The 24,088-nt window shown below is 37.6% G+C and overlaps 1 protein-coding gene across 5 annotated transcripts in view; it reads left to right on the top strand.

Annotated features, from left to right (window-relative positions):
• TDRD3 (tudor domain containing 3) overlaps window positions 1-18,327 on the top strand; it is a 147,347-nt gene extending 129,020 nt beyond the window's left edge. For all 5 annotated transcript variants that reach the window (XM_023525124.1, XM_011381013.2, XM_023525133.1 and 2 more), the window contains 2 exons: window positions 14,455-14,580; window positions 18,067-18,327. In XM_023525124.1, coding sequence (XP_023380892.1) covers window positions 14,455-14,571 — 117 coding nt within the window. In that variant the 3' untranslated portion in view covers window positions 14,572-14,580; window positions 18,067-18,327. The remainder of the gene's footprint in view (window positions 1-14,454; window positions 14,581-18,066) is intronic.
• The last annotated feature ends 5,761 nt before the right edge of the window (window positions 18,328-24,088 follow it).

Genomic DNA, 24,088 nt, shown 5'->3' with positions numbered 1-24,088 from the left:
AGGAAAAGTCAAGAACCATATGATTTCAGTCATATGTGAGATATAAAACTGAATACAACAAACAAACGAGAGACAAAACTCATAGTCACAGACAACAGTATGGCGGCTGCTAGAGGGAAGGGGAAGTGGCGAGTAGAGGGGAGTCGGATGTACAGCGACAGGAGACTTGACTTTGGATGGTGAACACACAATGCGGTATTCAGATGGTGTATTATAGAACGATACACTTGAAATCTATATAGTTTCATTAACCATTGTCACCCCGATAATTTTAATAAATGGTTGTTTTTTTTGTTTTTTGTTTTGTTTTGTTTTTTAGTAAATACAGGTAAGGATGAGGGTAAGCTGTCAGGGAAGGAAGCTGGATATTTCTTCACTAATGAATTCTCTTCTCTATGAAGTAAAAGCACAGGTCATCTGTTGAAAGTAATGAGGTGAAGGGTAGGAGAGGAATTTTGAACAGACATGTAAAGATTTAGAAACTGCCTTGGAGAATGGGAGAGGGAACTGACCGAGGCTGTATTTATTTTCACAGCAACGTTTTCAACCCTTAGTAAAAATCATGCGCAAAGCATTCTGTGACAGTTTCTTCTCAGCTTCCAGCTTTTTAATACCTGCAAGAAAAGTTTGTTAAGTGGATATACAAATAAAAGAATTTCCTGTGTTTATTAAGCAGAAGCTAGTTGTTAACCACTCAGCCAGTTTTCAGTAGAAGTTCTCATTAGGGACCTGATATTTGAAAGTCTTCATAATCATAACGGTTATATTATTGCCCTAGGACCTCAGCAAAATTCACTATTGGAAAATGCCCTGTGAAGGTGATTTTAGGCTCTTGCTAGTAACATTAATGTAACTCTAGGGATATGACCAGAGTTTCAGGCCTCCTTGAGCTTGTCATCATGCCCGGAAGTGATACATTAAATAGATAAAGATGTTAAACTAATGTTTAATCTCTTAAGACTTTATTTATCTATTGACTGATTTATTTATTAACTGACGCATTTATTTTCCTAACATGGACACAGTTTTAAATGAGAAAAAAATTTTTAATCCTCATCTTAATTGTTATATGACAATTACAAAGAATTGTCTACCACTAGCTATGGAATTAAAAACAAAATCTAAATAAGAAACCAGGTAATCCTGTTAAGTACACATGCTCATTATGATCATATTGTTGATTTATAAGTGACCATGAAATATTTTTGTTCTAGCATTGAAGGGAATGGCCTATCACAAACACTTAATCCCTTTCTAATTGCTCCCATACCAAAATATTGGTAAAAAGAGCCTAAACAACTTACCATCTGTCACTAAGAAAACTTAAGAGTCTGTCTGAAAGTTCATGCCATTGAATGTGATGACACTCATTAAACATAGGAGCAAAATACTATGACGTTTATCAAATTATGAAATTAACAAACATTCCATATTTAAAATATAAGTTCTTAGGTAAATTTAGGACCTTGCCAATTAACTATACAAAACAGAATTATTTGTATTCATCTAAGTCTCTGAGGATACATGTCTTGGAACATGTAATAGTTAATGTGAAGAATTTGATATGAAAATATTTGTATTGGTGAATTTTACTACTTTATTATGCTTCCCTTCTCAGTAGTCATGTTCTCAGGAGAGTTAATACTCCATGTCTGCAGATACCAAGGGGAGAGGACATTAACTTGGATGAATTTTTTAGAGACAATGACTGTATTTGGTAAGCCGGTAGAATTTGTCTCAGTGAACAAGATTGCCTCTGGGTTCCTTTCTTCAATGGAAGAAAAATGAACATGTTGCTAATTGACCAGATTCTCGGCCTCACTTTTGTGTTACTTTGGTTATTAACACTAATAACTGTAAAGTCACCTTGTAAATGTAAAGTGCCACATAAAGGCTCCTTTAGCATTGTGTGTTAGGTTCTCAACTCTGTAACTCACTGGGATAACACAGTGATCAAATTGCTTGACTCAAACCAATGAAAGAAGACTGTTGTAGTATGTGCCATTATAAAGAATATAAGTTTACATTTGTGAAGTAGTAATAATACTTCACTTTATCATACACTTAACTTTGTACCTGACATTACCCTAAGCTCTTTCTTTGTTCAACATGAATTTATTTAACATAGAGTAGGTGCCTAATGATAGTGCAGTCATTTCAGGCTAGTTATTCTCTCAACCAACTAGTACATGGTGCTCAGAGTAGAGAGCATTGTGGATAATTTCTGTTTTTCAGTAAGAACTATAGCATCTAAATGATATCAGTTTGTTTTATTTTCATAATGTATTTAAAACGTAAGTGAGATGGAAAGCACTTGACTTTGATTTATGTATATAAAAATTTTAACACAATCAGTGTAATCCTCTCTTTTAGCCTCTCCATCCATTTGGGTGTGTGGAAATAGCGTGGACTTTAGAGTCCAACAGAAGCTGGGCAAGATATATAATCTTTTTAAGTCTCAGTTTTGTTTTCTTCTCTAAAAATTAGCAATAAAAATATGTGATCTCTTAGGGCTGTCGTAAGGAACATAGTAGCTGCTCCATAAGCATTTCGTTCGGTCATTGAATGAGTGACACGCCTGGCGCATAATTACTACTGGCTCCAGTTTTTCACTTTTCCTATGAGGAGGCTTTGGAAGCAGCAGCCTCCCTTGTTCACTTCCTCCAAGTCATGTGTGTTGACTCTGGATTCCCGCAGCCACAACTGATCGGAACGTCCATATCAGGAAGTTTGAGACTCCATCCCAAATTATCCCTCTTGGAAGGAAACCGAAACTGCTTTTTTGCACCATCTTTTCCTTCAAATTAATTTATTTTCCTTTTATTTTCCCTGCTAAAATTTTAAAGTAAACTCGTTTTTTCTCGTGAAGGAAACGTGTCCCTTTAAACTAAAAGTATTGCCTGCAAAGTTATAACAATTTCCCTCATTTTCTTCATGAAAAATCATTTTCCTTCACACTTTTAAAATCCCATGGTTTGTAACAGCCTTCATAAATTGGCGACTTCCGTCCCAGCTCTGCCACCAAGCTTTTCAGCCCGTCCTGCTGTCACTGTACCTGCTGCCTGACGTTGACAGGATTCTTGTCAAAACCGGGTCCTACGTAAATTAGTGTTCAACTGCGGACAGGCGTTTCCTTCTCGTTTCAGTTAAGCTTTTAAAAGACCATCATGCCCTTATCAGTAGATGAAGAAAGTGAAATCTGACTGTGTATCATGCATTTTGCCCTCTGAACGAGTTTATAAACTCTTAAGAGTGCCATAAAATTTTTTAGTCTTACCGATGTCTCATGAATCTTTAATTGGTAATTCTCAGATTTCCACATTTCTGTGCAATGTAGACGTCACTGCTGATAGTCTGCCATCCCTTCCTTCTAGTCTGGAGGATCTATTCGCCGTACTTATTTTAATAAGCTTACATTGTGTGTGGGGGATGGAGGGAGAGGAGGAAGAGGCATTTTAAGTTGCATAAAGGAGTACACTTTAAGTCTCATGGATGAATTTAGAATTTTTTAAAAACTCGATTGTTTTACCTTAATACTTTTCAGAAAGATACATACCAAGTATTTTAAAAACCCAAGAAAATCTTTCACCCCTGTAATGCAGAGACTGCGTGCCTTCCTGATTTGTTCCTCCTGTCATCGTTTCAGCCGTGGCTCAGTGGGGGCAAAATAGCCTTGTTATTGAACAGGAAGAACATAACACATGTTTAATAGGAACAAACATTTATTATGTTCTTTCTTTGTGTAAGATGATGAGCAAATTACTCTCCAAAAAGTATGTTATCAATTCCCCCAGCTTGTATTGAACATCTCAGTATTTCAGGTGGTTTAGTCATCAAAAGATGGTTCTTGAAGTAGATAAACCTAGAAATACTATTATTACAGCAAAATGTAATATGTTTAATAGCCTTAATTATATCAAGTGATATATCCTGTCTAATTTTGCTTTACCTAAGTTAATGGAAATTGGTTTGCCTTCTTTATTATTCTTAGAAAATATCTTTGTGATACCTTTTTCTTTCTTCAACCATCTAACTGTCAAAAAATGATTGAGAAGATCTCAGACTAAGCTTGGAAAGGGAATGATTTAAAAAATAAAATAAAATAAAAAGCTATCTCCTCACATACTGAACATAAAAATCCATAAATCTAAGCATACCAAGAGTAATTTTATATTTGATAACAGCAAAATTATAAGATACTGCTATTGACTTATCGAGATAAAGGAAAATAAATGATTGAGAATATGAAGATCGGAGTTTCCTCCTGTTCAAAGCCTGCTCATTATTGGAACACATACACCAGGCACCATGTATGACTATTGACCTACATTAACTGATTTAATCTTTAGGAACCCTATGAAATAATCATTGGTATTCTCATTTTGCTCACAAAGAAAACTACAAACACAGGTTCAGAGCCGTTAAGTAACTTACCTAAAATCAATGAGCCAGTAATTTGCAGAGCTGAAATTCAGGTTTCAGACTCACTGACTTCATAGTGGCATGACCTGACACTTTATCTGTAAATGAAAACAAATGATACCAGCCTACTGGAGGATTTTGTGGGGGAGTTAATGAAATTATATATATATATGTATGTATGTATAAAATGTTCAGCCTAGCAGTACGTTTGTACTGAATATGTGATATACTGTTTTGATAAAGTGTCTTTCAACCATTTAGTTCATTCAAAATTAGTTCTCACTAATTTTGAAGATTTTAAATAGAGAAGTGAAGATGTGTGTGGGTAGTGTCTGCTAATATTTTTTAAGAGGCTAGAAAGTATTTTACATAAGGTAGGAAAAACCAAGCTATTCTTTAACCTACTGTTCTGTTACTAAAAGAGTTTAATCTTATATTGAGACTCTCTTTTCACCTAAATTTCATTGGAATCTGTTTTCAAGATTAAGCTACATTTTAGCCATCCATCTAGATATTATTTTTTTAGAGAATACTCTTTCTAATTTCCACTGTAAAAAAAAAAAAAAAAAAAGGCTAACAAATCACCAAAATAACTTGGCAGAAAACTGACTTAACATCTTATTCAGAGTACACCAATGAGAATACTGTGCCAAGATAATATCTTTCAATAACCCATGTACTTCAACTGCGATTAAATTTAAACCTTTTTATTTAGGTTGAGAAAATAATTCTCTTCCTACGTAGGATGAAATACTAGCCCTTGGAGTAGGTCGTAGGGATTTTGCGTCGTGACAGGCACAGTATGAGCATGCAGTGACAGAGCAGCCGCTGGAAACGTTAAAGCAAGGTGAGATAGCTGTATAGAGTTTTTGTTCATCATGAGAAATAGTAGTAGTATGTTCCAAGCAGACCATACTTGAAATATTATTCCAAATACTAGGTTATATAGAAAGGTAAATATTAAAATATACAAAAGAAAAGATGATCAAGATAATGGAGGATTCCGAAAATAATGTTATTTGACAAACAATTCTGGGAACTGAGTCTTTTAAGTCTGGAAAATAGAAAACTGCGGAAAAGTGTGATAATATTTGTTTTCAAATAATTTTAAGTCTTTCATATGGCAAAGGAAACAGACTCAACTAGAAAATGTAGGCAGAGGTTCCAGAAATGCAGGCCGATTTCTGCTTTCTAGTGGAGGTTCACAGAGCCGTGAGGCTGGCTGCCTGAGGAAGGCTGTGCGCCTTTCACCAGTGGCTGGGTGAAGGCGGCAGAACCACACGGTCTGTCTGTGATGTGGCGGATGAATTTTGTACTACAGAGATCAGATTTCCACTCCTAGAGTACCTGGAGTTTCTAAAACTGTGGCTTTATTAACTAGCCTAATAACTGATAAGGGTTTGTAAACATCCGTTATCTTTATGTTTCACTAAAGAGAAATAAGTTTAGTTCATTATGCAGACATTGTCAGTATGTGTTGTTGGGTATGAATGGGGCGTAATTGTGAAAGTGATGTTTGTTACATCAGATAATTGGGCCATTATCTGCTTTAAGATTTAAATTTTTTATTCTTTTCCTGTCCCTGTGTTTCATTAAGAGGGTGAAACATAAGCAAATGATTTTATTTCCGTATTGTTAGGTATTGCAATTTTTTTCTTATAGTTACATAAAGCATGTCAAGTCGTGTCTCCCCTCCCCACTCCAACCCTTAGTGCTTTTTGGTGGCAAAGATCTGGCCTGTATTTTTATCCATTTGACATGGAAATTTTTTTTTTCCTAATTTTGTTTCTTAAATCTGTGTTTCAGGTCACTGTCTCCTACCATAACTATTTGTCTCAGATGGTCAGTTATATAAAATACATTGGGCTGACTGATATAGTGATTATTACTTTCAGAGAAAGAATTAATTAAACCATTTTAAATTATATTAGCCTCCCAATTTAAGATGTAAGAGAGATATAACTTATGAGAGAGTAAAATGATGAACCACTTGTGATTACTGCTCATGCGTCTTAACTATAAAATATCCTGAAACGTATTTGCTTAATTAGCATATTGGGGAAAGCAGTTGCTTTTGCGAAGAAAATTTATAGGCATTGATCTGAAACATATCAACAAGCATAGATAGGCATTTTCCATTATTAATCATCATTGCTATGCTTTTTAAATGGTGTTTCTAATTGGTTTCTCTTTACAGCATTTACTAAAATTTCAAGGGCATGGTCTAAAGGCAGGATGTTCAAAAAGATTAATCATTTTAACATATTTTTAGCTTTCTCTTAAAATATTCATATTTTATGCAGATAGGGTCTGTAACTTTTGATTGATCATTTTCAGTAATGCTTCTTTGCTAATTTTCTTCCTCTTTTTTTTTCTATTTGCCCTTTTTTTTAATAATCAAAGAAAGGCTTCTCTTCCCAAAAGAAACAAAAATAATGGTAGTAATAGAATTATTTATAACGTGAAATGATTCGTTTTTGTGTATAGTTTTTTTCCTGAAGACATGAAAGGAAAGCAGGTGACAAGAATCTTCTTGCATTGGTTCTTTTGTTTTCTTCAATGGCTTTTCCACTTTCCTTATCTGCCCAAACTAGTTCGAGGGATACTCTCACAGCAAACTTCATGATTTTTAGCAGAATCTGTGAGTCTAGATCGTTTAATTGAAGTGGCATGTATATTTTTATTTTTAACAGGTTACTTAGTTCAGAACAATGGACAACATAAGTGGCTTGTTTGTTAAACTTTACATTTTACCTTGTACACTCTTCCTTGTAAACCTGAGTTTATTACAGTTTTTTATGTGAGAAGGCAGACAGAGAGAGGTTGAGTAATATGCCTAGGAAGTGGTGGAGTCTAAACTCAGACTGAGGTCTGACTTGAGAGACCGTTTTAAGTACCAATGCCATGATAAAGTACCTCTCAAGGAAATCTTTGAGTAGATTAGGATCTTTTGGGGCAGGAATCTGTTCCCTACTCTGACTTCTGCATGAGCTTTGAGAACCTATTTAAACTTTAGCTAAAACAGGAAATGAGTTTTAAAGAGGTACACATTTTTACAAATCATTTATTCATTCTTTAGACTTCATTATGGAATTTCAAGAAAGATAATGACAATTAAATGATGTTTATACTATCCTCAGGACAGAATCCATCTATTTATTTAAAATTGATCTTAAGCTAGTTATTAGAAAAGATTTAGCAAAACCGTCTCAAGCAAGAAATGTAAATGCATATGACATATGTGATGCAATGGGAAGGACTTCGGAGCCAACAGCCCAGAGGTCTTACTGAAGGATGGTCACGTATATAACTTGGGGGAGTTACTCTGAGCTCTAGTGTCTTCATCTGTAGAATGGTGAGATTAAGTAATTCAAAGCAGTGTTGTAAGGATTAAGATAAAATGCAAAATGCCAAGCTCAGTGGAATTAACATCCATTCCTTTTTTTTTTTTTTTTTTTTTTGTCTCTAAGTTGTAAATAAACTTAGGTATGGTCTTTGAATGAAAAAGTATCTGTCCTTTAACATTTGAAATTTGATAAGTGTGATGTGTTTGCTAGTCTCCTATACTCCATTCTCCTTGTTAAAATATGGATGCCACCTTTTGAAGTTCAGTTAAATTTTCTTGAGTATCTAAGCTGCCAAAAATAGCTTGTTTACTTTGTATTAAAGGGGAGATGACCTCAGTGATGTTAGAGGAAGGACAGTGATGAATAGTTCCGTGTTTGCTTTTACTGTCCCTTAAATATCCAGTTGTTTTTTTTTTTTTTTCATGTTAAAGTTTAGTTGTCTTATTCAGGTTGTGCTTTAGACAGCAGGGTATAGACTAAAACCCCTTGAGCTGGGAATTCAGATGATTTCCTGGTATCTTGTAGAATCATCAACAATTTCCATTTTTTAATAGATTTAGAAAACATACTTTTTTCTAAAGAGAGAAGATGAGAACTACAGTGAAATGTGTCAGTGGTCTTGAAATTCTGCATGACAGGAGGAGTGCAGCATGTCAGTCATGCATTTCGGAACAGTTGTTTAGTAATTAGATTTTAATCGTGGTTGTTTTTTTTTTTTTTTTCCACTCAGTGTTATTGTTTTTCTTTGCTGCCATAAATATTTGGTTTAAATAAAATATTACTAGACATAGTACATATTAAAGAGATGATCTTAGGCTGCTCTGAGAGGAAGGGAGACTATAAGATCCCCATTATATTTTATTCTAAAATGTATCTTATTTTCCTCGCTTTCAGATAAATTAGTCTATTATCATAAAATTTACTTTTTTTGGTTATATATAACTTTCTCATATCTTAATAAAGCCTGAATTTCTTTCCCATTTAGGTATAAAAGGTGAGTTTTTATTATCAAATGAGGCATTTAATTTATAGAAGCCAAAACAAGGGTGTAGATTTTCTACATAATTGACCGCAAAGGCCAAAGGGGTGTGAACCTGGACTGAGAGGCCTGCGTTCCGGTTCCCGTTCTCCCACTAGCTCACTTGCTTAGAGTAATCGAGTCATTCAGCCCAGCTGGTTCGCAGTGTACAGCAGAGGTTGAACTAGATCGGGTTTTTAATTTTTGTGGCTCAGGGGTTAACAAAGCTCGGAGGGACGAAGGAAGAAAGTAGCAAAGGGATACCACTCACATACACTGTAAAAACACTCACTTTAACCTGAGCCCATCTATTTTATATTAGAATTCAAAAAAATAAATGATCATAATTACGGGGTTTTTTTTTTTTTTTTTTTTAAGTGTAAATCTCAGTTAGATTATCTCTAATTCCCCTTGCAGTTCTGAAATGTATAGTATTTCTTTTCCTCACCCTCAATACTCAGAAGCATAGCGAAGGGCAGACAGGACAGTGCCTCAGAAGACCCTTGTCTCGCTCAAGCGATGACATAATGACGTGAGCAAATAACAGCTTCTTATTTGGACCGACTGCCCTTTACAGAAACTTCTTCGTTTATAATCTGCGGTTCCGAGCTACGACAGGCCTAGTTTATTTTGTGGTAGAGCTGTAAATATTGAATTAGAACATATGTCTTAAACAAGGATAATTGGTAAACTAAGGTTTAGTGTTGATCATAAAATATGACTCCTGTGGGTGCAAATGTTATCCATAATCTTCACGAAAATAAGGGCTGATTTAGCTTTTACTTTCAATTTTCAGTTACTCTAACATAGTAGAACGTTAGTATGTTATCTAAGATCTAAGATCATTTAAAAATATTTTAAGTTCTACTTTTAGAGTCTATTACATGATTTTTTGGTTTTGATTTTGAATGGGACAGAGATAACTTTCTTTCATTATTTGAACTGACAAGTAAAATCAAATGTAAAAGTCTTCCAGTGAGGACCAAGAAGAAATGTTACGAATATCCAAGGTATAATCAAAATTAAACACAACCTAGAGCCAGTTCAGAAAGCCCAATAATCTTCAAAGTGGTTTTCATACAGTAATTAATCCTCATGGCAGCCCAAGGATGAAAGAAATTTAATTCTCATATTCTGATTATGAAATTACGATAGTACTGATAACTACAGGGAGAATCTAAATGGATCAAGACATGTCATTTTAATAACGCAGGTCAAAAAATACTTCATAAAATATAAAGGATCTGCCATATCATCAGCATTATACAAGGCACAAAGTATTCCACAGGCCTGTTTTACAGTCCGTTTTATAACAGACCTTTTTTAGAGCAGTTTTAGACTCACAGGAAAACTGAGAGGAAGGGACAGATTTTCCATATACCCTTTGTCCTCCTCCCACCTCCCCTGTTACCAGCATCCCCCACCTGGGTAGCACGTTCGTTAAAACTGATGGACCTTCACTGACACGTCACTGTTGCCCAGAGTCCATAGGTCACAGGATTCACTGTCGGTGGCATGTGTTCTGTGGGTCTGGAAAAAATGTAATGCCATAACAGTATCATACAAAATAGTTTCACTGCCCTACAAGTCCTCTGTTTTTTCCTTTTCCTCTCTCTGTTCCCCCCTAACCTATGGCAACCACTGATGCTTTTACTGTCCCCATAGTTTTGCCTTTCTTACTTGATGTTCTGGGAAAGCAGGTTTGTTTTTTAAATAATTGCTTGGGTTTTATATTAAAATTAGTTCATATTTCTATAAACTGACTGCACAAGCTAATCAGGCAGGCAGAAAATGGCCTGGAAATTGAACTGGATATAGAGTAAGTGGTTTCTATGCAAATCACTGAAATAGATATCTACTCTTTAGTATTTCATTGTTTAAAATATCCTAAATTTTAACAATTATTGTTGAAGGTAGATGGTATACATTTTATATGCTGCCTTGTTTTTGTGACTGCTATTCAAATTCTGTGAGAAGGAGCTGACTAAAAGAAATTACACACAATATAGCTATTCAAGGACAGATGATTAATATGTTTTTCTAAGATTTTTCATGAAGAGGCCTGCCATCCCCACTCCCCATTTCTATCAACCAAATAATCTCTTGTTGTCTCATAAAGTTATAGCTGTGGGAAAATGCTGAAGGAATGGTAATATAAAATAAGGCAATTCAGTAAGTTAAGTAAATATGAGTATGTAGATAGAGCAGAGAAAAACAATATTGTCAGCAAATAGAGCCCCCCTCCCCCCCAAAAAAAGTTCTATAGAGAATTGGGTTAGCCTTTAGACCTCAGAGGTAGAGGCAAAAGAAGAAATGTAAAAACAAACAAACAAACAAACAACCCTGCTGTCAGCATTCAGTATTAGGACTGGATAGTTAATGTTTAGCAACGCTTGTGACTTCTACCCATTAGATGAAAAATGTCTCCAGATATTGGCTAGTGCCCCCTGGGGAGGCAAAATCATTTCCAGCTGAGCATCACTGATCCAGCAGCTTCCTTAGAGTACGGTCTGTGGCTTAGCTGCACTTCCCCTTACTGTTTGTGGAATAGGGACCATGGTCTCTGTTTAAATGCTTCATACTCCTATTGAAGTATGTTCCAGGATCCAGGTGACTGACTTACAATGAGCTTTTCTAACACGGCTCATTTATAAGTGAGGGAATATGCGTTTGTGTTCTCACTCCAGATGCAGCATGCACTAAAGAAAGACTCAGAGTGAGGTACAGGAAAGATAGTTGTGTCCTGTCAGACATGTTTTATAGATGAAGTTGTGCATCTCCTTTTTCTGTTGGTGCTGTGATTTTTTTTAAAAAATCACTTCATTTGTGCTTGTTGTCACATTGATTATTGCATTTTTGTATCTTTTCATTAAAAGGAGCAATAAACTAGTAAATGTTAGCATGAAAAGAGGGCACATTTTGAATATTAGTTATTTAGTGTTTTAAAACCAGGTTTTATCTGATTGCGTGGCTCAGGTGAGCAAAAATCTGAGTCCCAGTAAAATCTCACAAGCTGACGTGAAGTGACATTAATCATTTCCATTTTATAAAATTTATCACAAGTCTTTTAAAGAACCTTGCACCAAAGTCAGAAACCGAGTGGTTCTGGTCTGAACTTTTCCTCTAACGAGCTCTGTGACTTGGGAAAATCATTTCACTTCTCCGAGTTTAGAGAGTCCTTGTCTGTCACATCTAGGGCTCAGACTCCAGAGGGCCTTTCAGGACTGTCTCAGCTCAAACACAGAGTTAGATTTTTTAAAAGTATGTTCATAAACTAAGAAATTAGTTTTTTTGTTGTTGTTGTTTTTTGTTTTAAGTTTTAAATCTTGTTACAGGGTAATGAAACCTAGAGGAGGAAGATAGGCTAAAGAACAGGTATCAATTTCACTCAAAGATGACACCAAAGAAACCTTTAAATTGAACTGTGTGTTATATGAATGGAAAGAGGTTCTCCTGCTGGAAATTACTAGCTATAGACTCTAGGAAGTGGTTTTTGTGGGTAACCAGGTTTGCCCTCAACTACTCTGCAGGAGGAGTATTTAAAAGTTAAAAAAGCAAGATTGTGCCTTTGACAATAACTGAAAACCAAGCTGTCAGAATCGTTTTTATTTTTTGCTTCTACTTTGTATAAAAAAGACATCAAATAACGTGAAAAAAATCATGGTCGGTCATCTCTGTAAAACCATTTAATTGGCTCTGGCTAGTATAGACTATGAATCTTATAAACACAGAGGAGACAGCTTTTCAAGTAGCAATGCCATATTTATTATATAAACGCAGCTCGCTCAGTCAGCAAATGTAGTGTCCTACCTCTAACAGTGTATTTTATTAATTGAGCATTGATGTCTGTATGTTGTCTAGCCAGTTCTGCAGTTGGGTGTGGAGAAAAATAACATTCAATTCTAATTCCTGAAATAATAACTTCATCTCCTACAGTAGCAAATATATTTTCATTCTTCTCAGTTAATATGCAAAGCTTCAAATGTTATATATTTCATAAAATTAAATAGCTCATTTTCAAATTTAGCTATAATATTTGATAATCACTCAAAACAGTGATCAGAATAATAAAAACTAATTCTTTCCTGAACACTTTTTAATTTTTCTTCCTGCATTTTAATTGCTTTACTAAATTACGGACATAATATCTGACACTTCTAACCATTTTGAGATTAATTGTTAATGAAAAGAGAGCTAATTTGGAAGTCTGTCGCTAAAATATAGTTATTGAGTTATGCCAGATATATTGTCACACTTCTCCATTCTCTCATTTAGGTGATGAAGGCCCTTTAGGGATGATCATGAATTTTTGGCTATCGGTTTATTTCTTTTATATGCAGACTGAGACTTAAAGATTTCAGCATCAGTCTTTGAATAAAAACTCAGGTTTGCCTTAGAAGTGCTAGGGCCCAGTCACAAAGCTTTCCTGGGCTTCAGTGTACTTTATATCAAATGGAAATAATGGTTCTTTCTTGAGACTGCTGTGGAGGATGCCTAATAAGAGTTATGTTCATGCCAAGTATTACATATCATTTCTAAATAATAGGATTTGATCAAACTATCTTAGCATCTTTCTGCTTCCATCAGGTAAAACTGTAATAGTTGGGTCTGTGAAATTGAAAGGAGAACTCGTCTTTTATATAACTTCCTATGTCAAAGGAAAATCTTTTGGAAAAGAAGATTCAAAGATAAAGTGAAGAGGAAGATAGGATAAATTTCCAAAATCATGCAAATTATTGTGCTCCGATAATTCAGTTGGAATTTAAACTCTGCTTTTGAAATAGATGCTGTTTCTTTGCATAAACAAAACTGAGCCAGGATTTTTTTTTTTTCCTGTCTCTAAAAGGGAACATATTTCATAGCTGCATTAATTTAAAAACACTAAAATAACAGGGTGGCAGCACTCAGTAAGAAACCAGTGTGGCTTTTGGCTACATTTCTGTTGCTTCTAAGTCCTTTTCAAATGTTATAATTAACTGTATTCTTTCTGCTATTTAATCTGCTTATCCTAATTTTCCCATGCTATTCCTTGAGCTAGCCGATCTACCACCTCAGTAAGAAAGAAAATGAGAAGAAAATAGTTTGTGCCTTACTGTGGTGATCGCTCTGTCTTGCATGAAGCTTTCTTTGTATGTAAATTGTATTTCCCTCCTTGTTCCAATCCACTATTTTTTTCCTGTCTCGAGATATAAGGTCCTTAACGACTTTAGAGATTTCGTCAGATGAGGACAGACAGTTGGTGAACGTTCTCTTGCTCCTCAACCTCTTTTTCATATCTTACCAAAACCCCATTCCATAATAAATACCTAGAAATACTTAGAAGCCCGCATATTCAAGAAAATTTTTATTATAATGCTTAGTTTTTTGTGTTTTCACCGCATTGCGTCATTTGACAAGATCATCATGCTATTACATGGAAATAGTTTCTTTTCCTAGAATTAAATTTGATTCTAATATTACCACTATAAATTTTATTCTTTTGTTATCTAGGACCAAGAGAGGTTTGTTTTTATTTTTTTCCCTTGCCTCCCTGTGTTATAGAAGTTGACAGATGTGAATTATAGGGTAGCTTAATAGGGTATATGAAAATGGGGACCATCAAATACATTTAACTTAGGTAAGTCAGAGCTATTTTGAACATGCTAAATCACTACTCTTTGCAAATAGGAGGAAGAAGGCACCTATGACCAAACTCTTGAGTTCCGGAGAGGAGGCGATGGCCAGCCCAGGAGATCCACCCGGCCCACCCAGCAGTTTTACCAGCCTCCCCGGGCTCGGAACTGACGCGAGAAGGTAAAGTTGACATTGTCAGGTGGTTTCCATATAAAGATGCTATTCATGTTCAACGAGTCCAATCATTAATGTTTTATAATAATGTACTAGAAAAAACTGATGTTTTAAAACCGTCACTTATGAAGTATTAAAGATTAAACCATAGTTACAAACTACTTTCCACCAAACCTTTCTCCACAAATGCTATCCTTAATCCCCCTTTTTCTCTATACCTATTCTTTTCTGTTGGAGGCGATGGCAGACAGTAAAATGATTATAAATTCGAAAGTAGGAAGAAGATGAAAGCAAGCAAAGGACTCACCTGAATAATTGAGTATATTCCTTATTTTTTAATTAACTTCAATTCTTTTTAAGAAAGAGGAAATGTTTCATAGTATGTCTTCAGGAATTGGATGAAGACAATGTGATTGCTTATTGAGATGTAATTTTGGGGCCCGAGCTATCAATCCAGAAACTTTCATCTTAGCGTTTTAGAGAGTTGCTACCTGAAAATTATCTTCAATGGGAAGGAAGAGAAATAATAACAAAATAGCAAGGAAATTATGGAATCAATCTAAGCACCTCATTTTGATGAACAAAAACTATTTCTTAATATTTTTTTGTAAGGAAATACTTTTGCCATGTTTGGTAACATTTCTATCTTTTCATTATGCCAGGGGCTTTTGAATATTTTTTTAATAATTAGAGTTTTTGTATTACAACTTTTGTTATATATTGCCCTAAAGATAATTTCAGTTTTCACCATATCTTTTTTCTCAGTCTCTTCTTCTCAATAGCAAAGTCGTTAGTACTTTTAAAGACATTGTTCTAAACTCCTCATTTCAGCTATTCATTCTGCTAAGGCTATTATCCACATTCTTTTTTCCTCAGCTAAGTGACTCTCAATTTTTTTTAAACCATCTGTAGCTGATTAGCACTAGAAATGTACCTAGCTTGAATTGACGTGCGCTGTAAATGAAAAATGCAAACCAGATTTTCAAAGACTCAGTTAAAAAAAAAAGTAAAATATCTTACTATTGATCATATTGAAATGATAATATTTTAGATAGATTGAGTTAAATATGTTTTTAGAATTTACCTATTTATTTTTACTTTTTTAATGTGACTATGAGGAAATAAAACATCACGTATGTGTCTCGCATTATATTTCTGCTGGACAGCACTGTCTCACAGTCTTGTATTTTATTCAGCTTCCCCAAAGCTCCTTCATTGGTTAAAAATTAGTTCTGTTATCTCTAAGTGTAGAAGTGTTTCCTAGCTCTTAGCTCTTTATGTAGAAGTCTGCCTGGGGCAGAAGCCTGATGCTACTCGACTTCTGATTTCCCTGAGCAAGCCAGTGTAGCACCTTTTCCCTCTTATCGTTGGCTTTTCTGTGTGCTTAATACAAGGCCATTAAGTAAACAGATATAAAACACTTTTAAACACTTAAGTAGAAAAGCAAAACATTTTTAAAGTAAGCTCAGTGTCCTTATGATTAAATTTCTTGTAAGGTGAATGAAAACCAAGAATTTCCTGTTAGCTTTCTGAGGTCTTTTAAATTGCTTAAAACAAGATTTAAAATAAGGTCAAAGGTCCCTATACCTCCTTACTCCCCCCCGCCGCCCCCTGCCACACACACATATACACTTCCCCAAAGGTGGAGAGGGATTGGATTCTACCTTGGCCTGGTGTGAAGGACAACATCAGTGATTAACAAAAGCGGGAGATGCGTGGGAGTCAGGGCTAGGCAAGAGATGGGGTTTCAGGGAGCATTGTGGGTAAATAGGCGCATGTCTGAGAAAAAGTGATGACGAATCAGATCGAAGTCTTGAAAGAAGACAGGACTCGAAACTCCAAACTTCTAGTTCCTGGACTCATCATAATTGTTACGGACAACTTGGAAATATGAGCAGATGTAGACAGAGAAATTATACATCGTTCTTTAATCAGTGAAACTGACCAAAACTATGTGTACTCGAAGAGGTTTCTGACGTGATTGCAGTTATAGGAACTAGATACCAGCAACAGCAGGGTCCGGCCTTAGAAGCGAATCGTAAACTTCATTGGCATGGTAAAATAGAGTCCTCCGGAGACGATCTGAAGGCTCAGAAAGGCTTACAGAGGGGAAGAGGTGAAGTCCATGGCAAGCGGCTTCCAGTGGCTATGGTAGAGGATGTAAACCAGAACAGTGGGCCTTAAAAATATTTATTGGTGGTAGCAGGAGAGCATGGCCTGGGACACATTGAGAGTTTGATGTGTTTGGTGCTGTCATGAACTTCTAAACGAGAGAGAGATGGTAAAACTGCACGTAGTAAGACAGTATCGCCGTTAGATGTGGGGTGGCTTTGCAGCGCCACCAGGGACAGAGTCTAAGACACTGTCGCGGTGGTCAAGGTGAAGGGCGGTTGGGAGTTCTCGTCCTGCTGTGAGAGGGACCCATGCGGGACGCGTGCGTGAGACAGGGCGGCACCGTGGAGGTTGCGGCCCAGCGTGTGAAGCGGTGTGATAGGTGTCGACTCACTTGAAACTTCATTTCTCGTTTCTTGTCTTTTGAGGAAAGAATCATCTTTACAGTTTCACATATTAACCAGAAACCTTGAAACCTACAGCTAAGCATAGACTACTACATAAATACCACAACTTTATTTCCTAAGGTTTTAACACCATTTTTTAGCTGGTAAAAGATACCTTTTTAAATGTGAAAAAAAAAAAAAAAATCTTTTGATAATCCAGTCCAGTCCAGGATCCCTTTGCAACATCTTTCAAATCAAGGTCAGGGAAACGCTCGCTGTAACGATGGCTGTCACGGAGCCATGTGATGCTGGCAGGTGGATGTCGTGTGAGGACGAGAGTAGCCAAAGCTCTTTATCTTCTAAGCAGGAGACTCTTTACTTCGGAAGTGTATGAGCTATTTGTATGCAGCCCGAGCCTTCTTTCATGTGTGAGGCTCAAACCGGAGCAAATAAGGCTTCTTACCATCTCTCTCAGCATTTTCGATTGTCACCACTCAAAGCGTTTCAACTAGAGGGCTACCTGATAAAGGTGGGGAGGAGGCAGGGGAGGTGACAGACTAAAATAAATGCCCCGTGTGGACTAAACTAGTTCAGAAGTCTTCGGAGGAGACATTGGAGGTGAGTAGGATGGGGGCAGAAGTGGTTCATTGGCAGATTGCATCTTTTTTACGTCATCCTCTTTTAAAAATGATTAATCAAAATTCCTGAACTTGACATGCTGGTAATAAAGGGTCTAATGCAGACGGAGATGTGTTTTAAGAATTTAAAAGAAAATTATTTTTAAAAGATTTTGCTTTTTGGTTTATTGCTATGTAGAAATTATGTTTATAAATTAGACAACGGTATTCAATTTCTTCTACTTGACATCTATTGATATTTATACTAGCATAGATATTTATACATTTACAGATAAGTTTCAGCATAAGTGTATCTTGAATATGAAAAAGTAAATTTGAAGGTCCAATTTCACTCTCTTCCTCTCTTTTTTAAATAGAGTCTTTGTGAAGAAAGGAGCCAGTGACTGAAACATCCTGTTCAGAACGTTCATAGACCTTCTACTTTTCCTTCAGAATAAGATGCAGCCATGGTGGTTATTATTATTTGAAGAACGAAAAAGCAGATTTTAGGGGGAAAAAATTCAAATAAATTTTCCCACAAAGAATGGGAAAAATACTGAGTTAAATAAAGCAAATACCTTTTACAAGTGAAAGAATTTTTTCTTCTGCCATCAATAAAACTACTGTGCTATTATATACACTGTTTTACTGTATGTTTTATTTGCCAAATGTTATCTTTCTTATCCATTTGGTATTAACCCCATACTAATTGCCTTCTATAGAATAGCAATTACAGCATACTGGAGCCTTCCCCAAAAATTACGGAATAAACTGACTTACACAGCTTGCCACATTTCTTGCAAAAACAACCTGCGGCAAATAGCAGTTCTTAGCATGGTAAGTACTTAGCTACTAAGTGTGGCAGCAAAAAGTATTTAAAACGCAAATATTTTCTTTTTAGCACTCTACTAGCTTTTTCAAATGTAATTCGATTATAAAGCAGGCATTCCCTCCTGGTAAAGTGTGCAGTGGATCTTTCAGGATGCTTCTAGTTGCAAATAACAGAAAACTCAAACTCAAACCACTTTAGTGTTTAGCTTAAACACTAAAGGGAATTGAGTGGCTCACTTTACTACCAGAAGCTTAGGTTTCCGTTGGTTTAATTCTGTGACTCAAGAGTTGTCAGGAAGACTCTGATTCTTTGCATCTCTCATTTCCGCTTGCTCTGGCATCAGCTTCCTTCTGCAGCAGGCTTCCACATGTGGTCACAAGATGGGTGCCATTCCCAGGGCTAGTTAAGTGCAAGGAGCGGGTAGCGGGCACTTCTACAAGTGTACTTGTTACTGCTGGGGTGTTGTGAAATCCGGGGTCACCCCAGCGGCATGGAGCGGAGTGTCCTCAGTTCTTCCCTGCCAATGCAGCAAAGAATTCCAGGTCAGTGAGATTCGGAAGAAGTAAGATTTATCGAAAGTACATTTTAGAGGGAGACGGGCTGCAGTAAGGAAGGCTGTAGCCCTGTGGAATTTGGGAGGTGACAAGATAAAAGATGACAGAGTAGGCTCCAAGGGAGGAGTGGGTTTTCAGCGAAGAGAGCCGTAACAGCGCAGAAATGGGAAGGTCTGTTTATATTTGGGCCGCGATGGGAGGTCCTAGATGATCTGCATGTGAAGTCCCCTTGACTGACAGTTGGCTGCTATATAACACTTTGCCTACTGCACATGTGCTTACTCAGGATTCAGTCTGTTATAATTAGATTCACAAACTTCCATGCATAAGCATGATATTATAATGATGGTATAATAAGGCTGAGGTTATGGACAGGGTGGGGTAGTACTTTCTGAGCAAGCATTTGTTGATGGTTTAGCCGGCAGCTTTTATGACCTTTGTGCCCTAGGATTCGGGTGAATCGATAACCCTAAAGGGGGTGGTGTTTCTGGGAGGTCCTTAAGGAAGGTCTTCAAGTAAGGTTTCTGTGGTTACAGAGCTGGGCCTTCACTCCTGTGCCTCATACCTGCCTAATTGACATTAAGGCCGCATTCACATGTATTGTACCGCTTTTCTGTTTATGAACCCATAACTTCAGCAGGGGTCTGTGGGTTTGATTAGTCCTAATCTAAGTGTCCCAACCTCACAAGTGGGGGTAATCTGCTTCCCTGGAAGCATATTTGATTCGAGACAGAGGACATGCATTTGAAAGTCAGGAAACTTGCCAAACGGAGAGGGAGGAGATGTGGGAGAAGCAACCAGACTGTCTGTTACAGAGAACCAATATGTCTGAACTGTCTTTTAATAGGGCAGAAATAGTCTTCCCATGTCTCAGTTCTTTGAAGCCGGAATTGAAGAGTTAGGAAGAATGAGAGGGAAGGAGGAAGTGGGTGAGGCAGGAAAAAAGGAGGAAAGGAAGCGAGGAAGGATGGAAGGGAATCCTCTGGCCGACATTAATGACACGATTTAGTAATTTGCTTTGAATGAGAGTGCCTGTTAACTCTGAGTTTTCTTTATTAGCCCACAGTTGATAATTTCTACAGTATCTTAATAAGTGAAAGGGTATAGGTGAAAAAGGCATGGTTCATGGTGTTGAGTTTTTTGTGTTTTGGTGCCAGCTCCAGAGAATCGGATTCTGTGGCTCTGCTCAGATCCTGGGAATGTGCATTTTAATCAGTCTCCTCAGGTGATTGTGATGCTCATGACTGGCTGTTACTCTCATACACTGTTCTGAACTGATGAGCAGCATCTCCTACAAAGCTTTAAAATCGTACATCAAGGCCTCAGAATCCGACAACCTGCAAAACCAGAATGCGCAGGGGCGGGGTGCGTAAGGACAAAGAAAAATAAAAAATAAAGGTTTCATTCTCCCTGTTGAGATTCCTTTCCCTCCTACTTCTCAGACCTTTTACTTCAGAACACTTGTAATTGTAAGTAGTTTCTTCTCTCTTTGAAATGTATATAAATCCTTTTGAAAATGAGATAAGACTTTTGTCAGCTTGATGACCCATGAATGCCTTTCTCAAGGACCTGGGAGCCATCTCTTTGAAATGTAAACATCAAGGAAAATATCACCCCAATCTCCCAGCTTCTGTGGGAGGGTGGGCTCCTTACTGCAAGTTGCAAAACTGCCTCCTGTCATAAAGATATGAGAAGTTTGTTTTCTGGCTAAAGCTAATAAGCTACCATGTGAGTCAAGGATGAACCATGTGTGACAAATGGTGCCGTCAAGTTCTCCTACTTGAGGACTAGTTATTGTTTATCTTGAGAACATGGATGTAATGGTTCCTGTCTATCTGGCTGTATAAGGGGTGAGATTTCTTTCTGTTTTTGCCATCTCTCGGGACTGCCCGTGATGTGCATCACATTCTGGTTTAATGCCTGTTCACTGGCAAAAACGATTTTTTTTGTCTCTACTTCTTTTGCAGAGAGGTTTTCTGAGTTGGGGGAAGACTTTTGTTGTTAATGCTATTTCCTCATTTGGAAGGAGGAAAAATTAGTTTTTCTTCTACGTATGTACATACAGGGGTACTACAAGAATGTAGGGGCCCCAGAACAAATCGGGCAGTCGAGGCTTATATGCCACTTTGAGCTAAGGAGAAGGGGGTTGGAATTTGGAACTTCAAGGAGCAAGAAGGCAATTCACATGCAGATGGGAGTAAACTAAATTAATATTTGCTGGGCCATCTTTAACAGTGGGACACAGAAAGGACTTTGATCCAAGGAGCCTAGCTAGGTTCCTATGAAATTATTGTTACCTCTGATAATAGCTCCCTTCCTGGAACAAGTCCTCTATCTAAATTCTTTTAGGCAGTTAGGGAGCACATCAAAGGTTTTGTTGTTGTTGTTGTTTTTCCCCTGAGTCATTTCTTAAAAGTAGCTTAAAATAATCAATATCCCACAAAGCATATTTTGGGGTGGCCAACTCTGCTTCTGTCCCAGCAGAAGCATGTGGTTCTTACCATGGGTTCACCAGAGTTAGTAGTGAGCCTGACCCTAGGGTATAACCCACAGCTCTGGGGAAGTTTGTTCCGCTGCCTGCGGAGCCACGAGGTCAGCCTGTGAGGGTTCCCCTTGGACCACAAGGTCCCATCATCTGACCTGCCAGTGCTGACCTTGGCTGCACTGTCCAGGCACCAGGGCACCCATCAGCAGACGCCTGGCCAGCACTGGCCTCACGCAGATGGCTGGTCCTTACGGCTCCCTCTCAGAGTGTGCTCTGACCGGCATCTCTCAGCCTCCCCGGTTCCAGGGCTTAGCGGGCAGCTTCCTCATCGCTGCAGGAGCTGCTGCGTGGTGGCTCTGTGATTTGGGCTGTGAAGGAACGACTCGTCAGAAAAAGTCTGCTTGGGCACCCGCTCCTCAGGAAGGACAATTCTTTTCTCCATGATATTTCTATTTCTTTCCCTCTTCAGAACTTGCCATTGCCTTGTTTGGCTGAGATGCTTTAAAACCTCTCAGTAGGCACTAAAAGCTAGAAAAAGCCTCACCTAACATTTTAAAGTCTCTTTTCCTTTTATGCATCTGCCAGCTCCTCACCTGTGGACTCCATATTTTTAACTGGGCTCAGCGACTCCCTGGTAAGCAGATGGAGCATGGATGCTGGCCGGTGGGAGGCATCCATACAGTATGATTTGAGGAGCACTGAAGGAGTCATGTGCCTTTTAGCACAAATAAGGTTATCAGAAGAATTAGCCATTTAGAGACTGTGTGAGAAACTTGGGGGCTTGGGTGGGGGGTGGCAGGGAGCAGGGTTCAGATCGAAGCTATCTGCTATCTGCCAGCGTGTGTGTGGCAAGTTGTTTTGGTATTTTTTTTAACCTTGTTTTGTTTTCTCTAAAATGGAGGAAAGTTACCCATCTTGCTTCCTATGAGCCCTTAATTGGTGTTTGTAGAATAACTGGGGGATTGCAAAGGCTCAGACCAGACGATGTGAATTTTCTTCTCCACAGGCGGAGAATAGGACCATGAAGGGGGCGTATGAAACATGAGCCTTGAGAACTGGGCAAGAGCTAAGCCACCACTGAGCCGGGAAACCCCGGGGCAGCACCCAGGGGAAATCAGCCTCAAAATGGAGAAAAGATACAGAGAAAGAGCTGTGGAAGAAACACTTCTCTAGCTTCATGATTTTACCAGCCTTAAGTCACAAATATTGCTTCAGAAGAACTAACCGGCTTATTTTCTGTAGGTTGTCACATGTGTTGAATTCAGAGCAAGCAAACAGATGAACGAATGTATGTTGACTCATTCTAAGATGCAGTGTGAGATGTGGATGTAGGGAAGCAGGATTTTGCCACCCCCAAATACGTCTCTTTGGCATGACGATTATCTTAGCTGATTATTTTTAAGAAACAAACTAGAAAGCTTTTCCTTTCACTTGCCCCTCAGTTGCCTAAAAGAGTTTAGATAGAGGGCCTATTCCGGGAAGAGGGGTCTTATTACAGATAACTAACTATTAAGAGCATGAGGTAGGTGTGGTGGGCTGGGGAAAATAGGCAGGGCCTGGAGACTCAAGTCTTCTCTGTGTCCTTTGTCTCTGCGTGGCATGGCGGACATTTGTCTACCAAACATTTACCTTTCTGTATCCACGTGAATTGCTTTCTTCCCCTTTGAATTCCCAGACTTTTACTCCCTTCTCCTGAGACATGTAAGCCTCAATGGCCTGATTGTCTTTGGGAACCTCATACTCTTACGGAGCCCTTGTACATATGAAATTAAATTTTTTTCCCCATGTTGTCTTATGTTAATTTAATTGTCAGACCAGTCAAAGAACTGAAGAGTAGTCGAAGAAAATTTTTTCCTCCTCAACATGGACATTTTCTAATGAAATCCAATATTTAATGATACGTATGAAATAGGGTTTTTCAAGAAAATATCAGTCTAAAACCCCCTCATCTGTGATTGTAAAAAAAAAAAAAAAATCTCTGAAAAGTTTGTTGATAAACTTGTGGCAAACTCATTTAATAGCAAAACTTCACCTGAACTGACACGAAGCTTTACATAAAACATAAATAGTATTTTACAGTTAATCTTGGATGAAGAAATAATTTAGTATAATTTATGAGACAAATAGCATTTATGTGTATGTCCTTTCATAATGTAAACATTTTTTTCTATAATTTTGCAAAACATCAGGAGCAATTTCTCTTACACACTCTGTTGTCATATGAGATCTAGATATATCATCCATTAATGTTTCAGGATTCATGGTTCCTCGACCGGAATTGCTGTACTCGGGTATTAAAGAACAAGCACAAAAATGGCAGAGCGAGCATGCAGTGTGTAGTCTGGGATAGGTTTTCACCCTAAATCTTTTGCCTTCCCTCCATTCCTGTCCCAGCACACTATCTGGACAACCTAAGAAAACCGAGTGAGCACACATGTCTCAGTAGCAGAGTGGACCTGTGTAGCAGACACGTCGCGGTAGGGCGCAGCTGGGTATAGTGGAGCTTTGTGGAATAAATCTTTGAGGGA

This window comes from Pteropus vampyrus, unplaced genomic scaffold, assembly GCF_000151845.1.
Source record: "Pteropus vampyrus isolate Shadow unplaced genomic scaffold, Pvam_2.0 Scaffold13, whole genome shotgun sequence".
In the NCBI taxonomy this organism is placed as follows: Eukaryota; Metazoa; Chordata; class Mammalia; order Chiroptera; family Pteropodidae; genus Pteropus; species Pteropus vampyrus.
The sequence above is the reverse complement of the archived record's forward strand: the minus strand, read 5'-3'. Positions and strand labels throughout refer to the sequence as shown.